At 33.4% G+C, this 12,158-nt stretch overlaps 1 protein-coding gene across 2 annotated transcripts in view; it reads right to left on the bottom strand.

The window, feature by feature from the left end:
* LOC141566241 (uncharacterized) overlaps positions 1-12,158 on the bottom strand; it is an 89,348-nt gene that overhangs the window by 31,530 nt on the left and 45,660 nt on the right. For both annotated transcript variants that reach the window (XM_074310556.1, XM_074310557.1), the window contains exon 3: positions 7,778-7,871. In XM_074310556.1, the coding sequence (XP_074166657.1) occupies positions 7,778-7,871 (94 nt within the window). The remainder of the gene's footprint in view (positions 1-7,777; positions 7,872-12,158) is intronic.

The following is a 12,158-nucleotide window of genomic DNA, read 5'->3' as shown; positions in this document are numbered from 1 at the left end:
CAATAGGAAGACAGCTTAAGGGGAAAGTGTGGAATGCCAATGTCTTCTGAACTTTCTCCCCCATACACAGTCTTTTGTTCATTGTTTTTCTCCTAGCAGCATTTTTTGAGACCCAGAACTTCAAAGTCTATTTACTGTGTTGTTGTCCTTCGTTTTCAGATTCTAAAATTCTTAAGTTTCTTAAAAGTTCTTAAGAAAGCATTGCTTTTTCTGATCACATTGTGAATTCTTGTCCTGTGAGAATTCTCCATAAAGTTATTTACTCCATTTTGAAATGCTTATTCAACATCGCTTTCTCTCTTCAATCCAGAGCAATTTGTTAGTTTCGAAAAATGAAAAGCTGCTGCACATTTTGAGGAAAAAGTATCACTCATCAGAAAGAGAGACATTTCTAGCTTTGTTGTGGAAAGCCTGGATAGGAACAGAGGTACTTTTCAGGGTCTTAACATTCTATGCCCTAACAAAACAAATTGTATGCACTTTGCTAGAGTATTTTAAATTGTGTATTATTATTATTATTGTTTTACCACAAAATTATTTATTTTTAAATGAGCTGTTTTGTTCAATGGATTTTTTCCATTTCACAAATTCTGTTTTTCAAGAAGTTGTTTTCTTTTTCCATTTCATTAAATCTATTTTGAAAGGAGATTTCTTCAGATAATTTCTGTTTCTTTTCTAAACTCTCTTGCAATGTTCTAATTTTCTTTCCCCATTTTTCTTCTCTCTTTTAAGATTCTTTTTGAATTCTTCTAAGAGTGCCTTGTAAAATGGGAACCAACTTGTATCACCCTTTGGGGCTCTGCAGATGATTTGCTTTTAGTATCCTCAGGATTTGGGATCTGTTCTTCCCTTTCTCCATAAAAACTATATATGGTTAGAGTACTTTTTGCTTTTTTTGCTCATTTTTTAAAAGGCTGAGGTCTGCTCTTAGGGTAAGGAGAGACTCCCAAACATCCTCTAAAAGTGCCATTAACTGCCTTTGGCTGGTGCTGCTGACTTTGTGCTGGCTGAATTATTACAGGGGATAAGGCTCACTATTTGCCTTTTGTATTTATGTTGGATGTCTCACAGCTAATCTGCTGATCCACTGAGTTGCCAACATTGCTATATTTTGGCTAAGAGCCTCCTAATAGATTCCCGAGAGTGTGGATGACACACATCCTGGGTCCCTGTGCTGTGCCTGTATTCAACAGTTCCTTCCCCTCTCCTTCCCCTTCCCCATTGAAACAGACCTTTCTGAAGTTCTTCCAAAATATCTTCTGCTGGAAATGTGTTATACTTTAAATGTTTGTGGGTTTTGTCATTCCAAAACTAGTTCAGAGACTTGATTTGGTGTTGATCTGAGAGAAATCAGGAAGAGCTCAGATAAAGAAGGATCTCTTTTCTGCCATCTTGGCTCTGCTCCCAAATTATTTATTTTTAAATAGACATTTTATAAGTTTTCTATATTCTTGAGCCCAGAAGATTGTTGTAAAAATACATAACTGGTTTTTCAATGAAAATCAATGGGAAAACTATCTTTGCTAGAAACATTTTGACAATGTCTTCACTTTTCAAACTCCACGTCTTGTAAATAGGGCTATTGGTTATAGGTTGACAAAATTTAGACTATAATTATAAATGTGAGCCTTACTTGTACAATATGATAAGATGACTAGAATATGAAAGAAGTGAATGTCTGCTGGCATATTAGTCATAAGTGAAAATTCATTAGAGGACTCATCAGCATGGGAGAATGCTTCTCATCATTCATAAGCTCAAGAAATGAGGTCTTTCAAGTTTCTGTGATAAATGTTTACCATAAATATCAAGATATTTTTGAAATACATGTCACGTGTGTGTGTGTGTATGTAACATTTAAAATTTAAATATGTATAAATTTTAGGAGTCATTTCAACAATCTGGTTTTCTGCTTCCTAAATCTAATGCAAACCTATAGGAATACTTTGGGAGTACTTTAATCATTAGAATACAAGTACCTAAGCTAACTTTAAAATTATTCCTTAATTAACACTTAATATTTGAAATAATGGGAGAAAAATCTGGTCTATTTGGAGATAAAGGATTTTAATTCCATTTCCCCTCCCATCTATAGCTTAGTGCCTGTGTGATACTAGGCACAATATTCTCTGAGCATCTGTTTCCTTACCTGTAAAATGAGGGAACTGGATTAGACATAGCCTCTGGAATGCTTTACAGTACTATATGTGGAGAATGAACTACTCTTCTTATACATTAGGTCTTTAGTTAAGAAAAGGATTTGATTGTGATACAAAAAACTTGAGCCATATGAGAGGCTAACTTGCTTTTTCTTTCCCTAAATGCATGGTAATAAAAGAAGCAGAATTAGACCTAGGGGAGGGGGAGCCCAGCAGAAAGGAAGAGGAGGAGGAAGACAAGGAAGAAAAGAAAGAATCTTTAACCTTTGCAGTCTCAAGTTTACTGCTACAAGAGAAGATGAAATACCCTGAGAGGATAATTCCTTTAAAAAAACAAAACAAAAAAAAACCCCCAAAACAAAAAAAATCACAATGACAAATACAAAACATTCTCACAATGTAGACTACCACCAGATGTCAGTATAACCTAAAGCATAGCTACAATTGTGTTCAATTATGTAGTTATTCCTTATCAGAACTAAATGAATATTTGTCTAATAAGTCTTTTTATATCAGAACTTAGTATACTAATAATCTCTGAGAATCCTGTTTTATAGAAAAAATGTTAACTTTAACCACTGACATTACTTTTTCCATGGTAAAAGTAAAAATAGAACCAATTAAAATGAAAATATGTAAAGGAAAGCACAAGTAGGACCACAAAGAGTTAAGTTCTGCTTCTCTGCCAAAACATTTACTTCCTTCTGTCCCCTTGATATAATCTCAAGGCACTAAGTCCTCCCTGGACTTAGGAGACAATCATACATGAATCCAATGTATTTTATTTACTAAAAAACAAAAACAAACAAAAAAAACTCCACAAACTTTCACTGATTGTTTACTGGAGGTGGAGGGGGAAGAAGGTACTTCTCACCTTATTCTATTTTAACTAAAGCTAAATGACACAGAGGATAGAGTACCAGGTCTGGAGTCAAAAGGACTTCTCTTTGTGTCAAAAGGACTTCAACTCTGATTTATTAGCTGTGTGATCCTAGGTAAGTCACTTCAGCCTGTTTGCCTCAGTATCCTCATCTGTAAAATAAGCTGGAGAAGGAAATGACAAACCTCTCCCATATCTCTCCAAGAAAACCCCAAATGGAATCACAATGAGTCAAATATGACTGAAAAATGAACAATAAATCCTTCCTATAAAGTTTCTGAAATACATACATATATATACATATATATATGTGTGTGTGTATGTGTATATATACATATATACATATATATATACACACACATATATGTATAGAATCCTTCATATATAGAATAGTGACATTTCACCATATGCAGAAATTACTGATAGAATTGACACCAGCCCTTTAGTTATAAGCTTCTAAATCATGTAAGACAGACAGCTAGCTCTCCACCTAATTTTAAATACATTTTTGTTTCAAGAGTATGAAGGTAAAATGCTTCTTTCCATACTTAAAACATATGTGAATTTTACCTCTGAGGGCTTACTATAAGTATTGCAGTAAACAGAGCTACTTACTTGCTATAAGCACTACAATGGATAGTATTTCCCTTGAAATCAGGAAGACTCAAATTCAAATCCTTCCTCAGACATTTACCCTGATACCCTTGGCAAGTCCCTTTCTATTTCTCTAATATGTCCTCTGTAAAATGAGAGCAACTGTTTCAAAGGATTGTTGTGAGGATGAAATGAGGTAAAATATATTAGTGAGCCCACCAATAAACAATAAGCACCCGCTATGTACCAGGAATGTGCTGGGAATACAAAGAAAAGAGAAAGACAGTCCCTTTTCTCAAAGAATTCACAGTCTAATGGGAGAGAGAGCATGCAAAAATATGTATACATAAATTACAGATAGAAGAAAGTAAAAATAATCACTAGAGAGAATGCTAGAGTTAAAAGGGATGGCTTCCTGTAGTAGATGTAATTTTAGTTGGGATTTAAAGGAAGCCAAGAAGCAAAGATGAGGATGTAGAGGAACAGGGAATAACCAGTGCAAAGGCTTAGAACCTAGAAAATGAGAGGAACAGCAAAGAGACCAATGTCACTGAATTGAAATAAGTTGATTAAAGTGTAATAAGAGTGTGTTGGAAGGGCTAGTTATAAAGGGCTTTGAATGTCAAACTAAAGATTTTATGTTTTATTCTGGAGGTGAAATACTCTATAAACGTTGGATATAATTAGCTATTCTCTTTGTAACTTTTTTTTACATATTTAATTAAATAGAATGCAATTTTCTTTCTTTTTTGTCTTTTTTTCAATGTGGAATCTGAAGGATAATTTGTTATTTCACTACAAGTATCTCTCGAGATTCAGATACATTTCAGTAGTTGAATATATGAAAGTGGAATCTTACAGCAGGATTCATTTTGGGTTTTTGGATACCATCTTGTACTTAAAAAATCTCAGGGAAAGTTTCTTAATACTAGCTTTATTATGGTGGACTTCTGTTTAACTTGTGGTTGATTTCAGCTCCCAGATTTTTACCTTATTGGTTTTTCTTTATGTAACAAGACACTGGAGATGAATGCCTATTGGCAGGTAGGAATCTCCCATCAGTCCCTTCCTTGCCCTCAGAGGAGTTCCCCTGACTTGTGGTCAGCATGACTGGGTGAGTCCCTCTTAAGTTACAGCAAGTGGCTAGTGAAAGTGCACCAGGGACTACAAATTTGGGGAAGAAGTGGTAAGAGAAACAGAGAAGTGGCAGCAGCACAAAGTTGGGAACTAGAGGAGCCATGTGTGGCTGTCAAAAAGGTGCAGTAGTAAAAAGCCCCACAAGGGAGACACTGCTGGAACCAAGTCCTAAGGACTGTATTTCTCCACCAGTGCCAGCCTTTGTTACCATGAGATCTGTGAAAGGTGGGTTTGTATTTTTTAAAAAAATGCTTTAAAGGGAAGACTTAATGCTTTGAATGTGCTCATTTCCCTCCTCTTTCTTCTCTGTTCCTTTTTTTTTTAATTCCCAAGAGCATGTGCCTTTTCCTAAATTTATCTGATTCTTTAAAATGTATTTACATTGCTTTTGAAGCAAAGTATACTTTGTTAACCATTACACTGCTGAGCCAGGCATTTCATTATTTAAATGTGGTATGGATGGAGCAGCTAGATGGCATAGTGGATAGAGCACCAGCCCTGAAGTCAGGAGGACCTGAGTTCAAATCTTGTCTCAGACACGTAATACTTCCTAGCTGTGTGATGCTGGGCAAGTCACTTAACCCCCAATTGCCTCAAAGGGGGAAAATGTAGCATGGATGTTGCACCTGTAAGGAAATTACCAGAAGGGGAAAGAGAGAGATTCAAAATAGTCATATTTTTCCAGAATGCTGCTTTTTTCTGTTATTCAGTCATTACAATCCTGTCCAATTCCTTGTGAACCCATTTGGAGTTTTCTTGGCAAAGATACTGGAGTGGTTTGCCATTTCCCAGAAGAAGAAACTGAAGGAAACAGATTTAAGTGGTTTGTCCAGTAGCAAGTGATTTAGAGCCTGATTTGAATTTAGGAAGATGAATCTTGCTGACTCCAGGCCCACCACCACAACTATTGTGCCAACTAGATGCCCCAATAAAATAATAGCGCAATTCATTTAGAAAAAATATAAGATCAAGAATTTCAAGAGAAATGATGAAAAGAGGTTAGTTTGGAAGCCTTTGAATTATGTTATAAATTTGAAGTCATCAAAACCACTGATATTGGTTAAAATATAGATAGGTAGATAATTGGAACAGGCTACAGAAGAGAGAATTAGAAACAATGAAATTTACCCAAAGTTTTATAAAATCAGAAAAACATAAATTTCTTAGGAAAGGATTCCCTATTTGATAAAAAGGGCTGAGCAAAGTGGAAAACATTGTGGCAGAAATAAGATTTAGACTAATATTATCCATCATATTCTGTGATACACTCTAAATGAATAAGTGACTTTAAAATTAAAGAAAATACTATTAAAATTAGAAGAGAAATAGATCATATACTTCTAACAGCCAAGGGTAAAATTCTTAACTAAACAAGTGATAAAGGAAATTACAGAAGTTAAAAAATGTAACTATGATTGCATGAAACTAAAAAGCTTCTGCACAAACAAAATAATGCATTTAGGATATAAAGGGAGGCACTTAAATGGCTAAAAAAATATTTTGTACTAAACTTCTCTGACAAGGATTTGATAATCAAGATATATAATGTGTATTTATGTGCTTACATATACACATATACATTTATATATTTATACACACATATATACATCTATATTTGTATGTGCATGTATATATACATATGTGTAAACAATAAAGATGTATGTATACACACAAAAGACATTTCCCAATAAATGATCAAAGGATATGAACAATTCTCAAACACAGAATAGCATACTATGAATAACCATATGAAGAATACTCCAAATCACTAATAGTAAAAAAAAAAAAATGCAAATCAAAACAAACCTTGAGATTCTTCCTCAGATTCAGAAAACTAGCAAAGATGACAAAAGTTGGGAATAGCCAATATTGGAAGGGTTGTAGGAAAATAGGTATGTTATCAGTAGAATTATCAATCAGTCAAACCATTTTGGAAAGCAATTTGGAATTATGAAATTAAAGATTCTAAAATCTCTATGCCCTATGATCCAGAGATTCCAATAAGCTTATCCTCCAAGATAGAAAATAATAATGATAAGAAAATTCCCACAAACACCAAAATATTTATATCAGCACTTTTTTTTTTATGATAGTCAAGAACTGAGAATAAGGTAAATACTCATCAGTTGGGGAATGGCTAAACAAATTGTGGCACATAAGTATAATGGAACAGTTATCCCTTAAGAAATATCAAATATGATGAATCAAGAGAAATGTGAAAAAAATCTGTATGAGCTGATATAGTAGAGGGAAGTAAATAGACCCAAGAAAATAATATTTGAAACAATATAAGTAAATAGGAAGAATTACAAAATTTTTAAAAAACAAACAAAATTACAAAAAACAAAAAATGCTGCAAATTTATAAAGAACAAATGTGGCTTGAAAGAATTGATATATGAAGAATCTCTCAATCTACCCTAAACATTTGTAGTTGTTGAGGTCCAAAAATGTACACTCAACATATTTTCAGACTTTTTGATGTACTGATCAATTAATTTAACTTTTTTAATCACTTAAAACATTCTTTTAAAATATGGGATGGCACTATGGAAGGGGAAGGGATACTAGGGAAAGTTATAATGTAAAAAAACAAATGACATTCATGAAAACTTTTTTTTTTTTTAAAACAACAAATGGATAAGAGTACCTGAGAGGGATGTAGTTCCTCTCCACTAGAGGTTTTTAAATGAAGGCTGGATGACCATTTGTGGTGGGGATGTTGTAGAAAAGATAATTAATTAGTTGAGTTCATTAGTTTGCCTCAAAGATCTTTTATTCTGAGATACTGCTCCCTTCCTCCCCTCCATACTCCTGGATACTCAATATTAGGCAGACTTCTGTATAGATACAACATTGTCTTCTTGTATTTGTTTTTATTAATGTTTGTTCTTAAACTATAAACTCCCAGAGAACAGACCCTATATTGATATATTTTTATACAGCATTCTGTGTAGATCTACATGTAAGCAGTTACTTAACTGGTTTTCAAGATGATAATGACTTACTTTAATCAATGAGACTTGCTTCAGGAAACACATCTGGTACAGCATGTTCACAGTCAGAATACCATCCATTGTTAACAAGGAATCTGAAAAATTCCTAAAAGAATTAAAAAGAAAAAAATTAGTGTATGTATATGTGTGTGTTTGTGGATGTGGGGGAGATGGAGATTCCTGAAATCCAAAGACATTACTCTCATTTAATCATCTGAATTGGCCACATGTTAAAAATATGTTACATAATGAATACTGGGATCATCCATTCAATCAAGCTATAGAGTGGAACACTAAGCAGAAAGAAGTAAAAATTAATGAGTTACCAGGAGGAAAATATTAAGGCAACAGATAATTTGCATATAGAGATATGAGGAACTGAAGGTAATGAAGTGGATAGAGCACTGGGCCTGACAAATCTGGCTTCAGACATAACTAGCTGTGTGACCCTGGGCAAGTCACTTAACCCCAGCCTCAGGGGAAAACAAAAAACAAAAAAACAAAACAAAACAAAAAAAACACAATATGGATCAGTAGTTGGACTTGAATCCAGGTCTTCCTAATATCAAGGTCAGTTTTTTTATTTTTTATTCCATAATATATTTTCATTTGTCCCCTAGGTTTTCTGTCTGAAAGGAGGTTAAAAATATACCTGCCTCCAAGTTCACTGACAATTCCTCAAGATAATGGTTTAGTGCTCCTTTGAGAAACTCAGGAAAAAAGATGCCACATGTGGATTTATATTTGAAGCACTTATACACATAGACTTTAGAGCTGGATTGGGTTCTTTTTGGTCACCCAGTCTCATTTCCTCAATTTATAAAGGAGAAAAGTGAAGCTAGCAAAGGGGAAGTGACTTTCCTAGCAATAACAATAATTTAAAGACGTTACAGATGTAGAGCTGGAAGGAATGTCGGGGAATATTTAGTGACAGCATTATATATTTAGATCTAGAAGGAACCACAGAACCACAAAGGTCATCTGTAGTCCAAGCCACTAATTTTACTTATTTTTCTGACATTTTAATTTTATTTTTAAAAATCATTCTAACATTAACAAATACCGTTTAAAATGGGCATTCCATATACATGGCAGAATACAGCAAGGAAAATGTATATAAAACATTTAGCTTTCCATTTTATAGAACTTATTTTGGTTGATTTTCAAAAATATTGAGTATTATATGAAAAAAAAAAGTAGAAAGGAAAGGGAGGTCTATCGCTACTTGAACTCAAACTATACTACAAAGACATAATATAAAAATATAGTATTAGTTTTATAAAAGAGATACAAGTTGATCATTAGGATATATTAGATATATGTATCATATTAAAGCAAATGAACACAGTGGTAAAGTTTTTGATAAATAAAAATATCTCAGTTCCCAGGAAAGGAATAACTATTTGACAAAAACTGCTGGGAAAATTGAACAACTGTCTGGAAGGAATTCTTTTGGAATATATCTTTTTGTTTTACATTGTTATTTAGTAATTTCCATCATGTCTGACTCTTCATGGCTCTATTTGGGATTTTCTTGGCAAAAAATATTGGAATGTTTGCCATTTCCTTCTCCAGCTCATTTTACAGCTGAGAAGCTTAGGCAAATGGGGTTAAGTGACTTGCTCACAGTCATACGTAAATATCTGAGGCAGGATTTGAACAGGAGTCCTCCTGATTCCAGGCACAGCACTCTATGCAGTGCACTGCATCATCTAACTGCCCCCCTCCAAAATCATTCAAAATACTTTAAATCACTAATAATTAAGAGAAATAAAAATTAAAGTAACTTCAAGGTACTGGTAAAAAAGAAAAATGACACAAGTTGGAGGGATTGGGGAAGAGACGATTATTTGATGGAGCTGTGAATTGGTCCATGCATTCTGAAAAACATTTTACAACCGATTAGAAAACTACCAAACTTTGCATGTTCTTTGACCCAGCTATATAAACATTAGGCTTAGATTCCAAATAAATCAAAGAAAGAAGAAATGAACCTATATATAGTGGTATTAAGCTGGGCAAGTCAATTAAACTGTTAGCCTTAATTTCCTCAGTTATAACATGGTAGCAATAATAGCACCTTCCTTCCAGAGTTGATATAAGATAAAATGATGTAATATTCATCAATACTCTGTAAAGTTTAAAGACTATATAAATATTAATTACAGGTGATATAAACTGAGTAAAGTTGCTATGGACTATGGCTCCCCTAATACTCATGGTCTTCAGAGAGTGGATTTCCATTTCTTAGGGATGTTATAGAAGAGTGTTGTTGTTTTTTTTTTTTTTTTTTTTTTTTTTGGCACTTAGCGTGGAAATAGTCTCTTCCAACCCTAAAACTTTATGATCTTCTTCCTCTTTCACTCAAATTTAGTTAGAGGGACAGAAGGCAATAAGACTCTGGGAAACAACAGGCAGATGCTATTTGTCATTCAGTGAATTGTGGCATTTTGCCTTCATTTCTATGTAATTCTTAAATCTTCCTATTTGTGTAAATTCTACGTAGGTAGAACAAGTAGTTCTAAAAACCACAGAAATAATTTTCTTTTATCATTTTTATTAATGTTCAAAATATTTTTCAGGCCAAAATGCATAATTTATGGAATCAAGATAAAAAGCCAAGGAAAAGCTTAGAATTTCAGGATGATCTTTTTATTGTAACTCCTTCACATGTTATCTCTGGAAAATCAAATTATCTAACCCAAGGCTAAAAATTCATTGAAAAGCCTTAAATAAACCAAATATTGGGAGATTGAGTAGCGCTTGGGATGTGTTCCAGAAGCTGATGGTGATCCTAAATATTGTTCAGGATTTGTATGAAGAATACCAGAACTTAATCTTGAGTAGAAAGGGCAGCGGGATATTGTCCTCCACTGACCAATCTTCTTAATACAATATCAGGCTATTCTTTTTGATATACTTCTAGGCCACCCATGTGCAAATGGTCTTGGAATGATGACAGGTGAAATTAAAAAATACTAAATAAAGAGCAATCTCCAAATACCCCTTGTTTCTTTATTAGGATAGTACATAATTTACACATGCAAAATAGGATACTACAGGCATGATGAACTCATAAGAAAAAAAAAGGCCCTCATTATTTGATCATAGATATTAAGATGATCATCTAGTTCAATTCTTTCATTTTACAGATGCAGAAACTGAGACCCAGACAGGTTAGTTAACTTTTTCAAGATCACATAGGTAGCAAAGTGGCAAAGCTAACATTTGAAATCTGTTCCTACAACAAAAAGTTAGGAATGTTTTCCTTTCTACCACACTTAGAATGTACTTATACTTCATTCATTTTCAGTATTCAAAAACAAAATATCCTCCCCAAATATCACCATACCTACAAAATTCTATTTTAAGTATTTTGTGTGAATTATAAATAATAATATTTATTTCCTAGTAAATTATCTCTTCTCCACCTAGAAAAATTCAAAAGGTGAGAAACAGGGGCAATATCTTCAAGGAAAACCTACAAGGATATGAAAAATGTAATAACCAAAAATAAAAATATAACTAGATTGTCTTAAAGGGTTTTTTTAAAATGTTTTATTTTTTGAAAATTGATAGTGAAGGAAACCTAAATACCTTCTATGACAATGTAAATCTACAAAGAGGAAGGTAAGTGCAATGTATTGGAAAACATTCCTAACTTCTTGTTATGGAAACAGACTTCAAATGTCACTTTACTAGCTGTGTGACCTTGAAGAAAGTCAACTGACTTCTCTGGGTCTCAGTTTTTTCATCTGTAAAATGAAACAATTGAACTAAATGATCACCTTCAGATCTATTATCCTAGAAGAAATATTCTGCACATCAGTATTCCCACCATTACAGATAATGTCGCCAGAAACAAAGTCTGTATGTGTGTATATATATATATATATATATATATATATATATATATATATATATATATATATATATATATATATATATATTTGCTTTGCATTATGATAACACAGGTTATTGGTTAACTAAATCATTAAGCCCTTAATCATGTAGCATAGAAACAAACTTGTAAATGGTGGATATTTTAATCAATATTATTTTTTAAAAGTCTACTTTGTCATTACCAACGTGCCTCAATTGTTTCTATGATTTAAAATGGCAGTTGATTTGTAAATAGAAGCTCTCAGCAGAGGATGCCCTTCCTTATTACTCCCTGACTTCAACCTCAGTTCCTCAGCAGAGGGTTTCTCATATTCTATACTGGCAAGAACCAATCTGCTGAGCAGATGTCATGTGACACTGTCTGCTGGCATCCACAATGGCTTTGATGTGTGCTGGCATTCAACAGTCACTTCAAACTACTCACATGACTAAAAACAACTAGGGAATAATGACAGACACATCTTTTCTTCCACCATGAACAAGGTTTACT

The sequence above is a fragment of the Sminthopsis crassicaudata genome, chromosome 4, assembly GCF_048593235.1.
Source record: "Sminthopsis crassicaudata isolate SCR6 chromosome 4, ASM4859323v1, whole genome shotgun sequence".
Lineage (NCBI taxonomy): Eukaryota > Metazoa > Chordata > Mammalia > Dasyuromorphia > Dasyuridae > Sminthopsis > Sminthopsis crassicaudata.
This window is presented reverse-complemented; position numbering and strand designations above follow the sequence as displayed.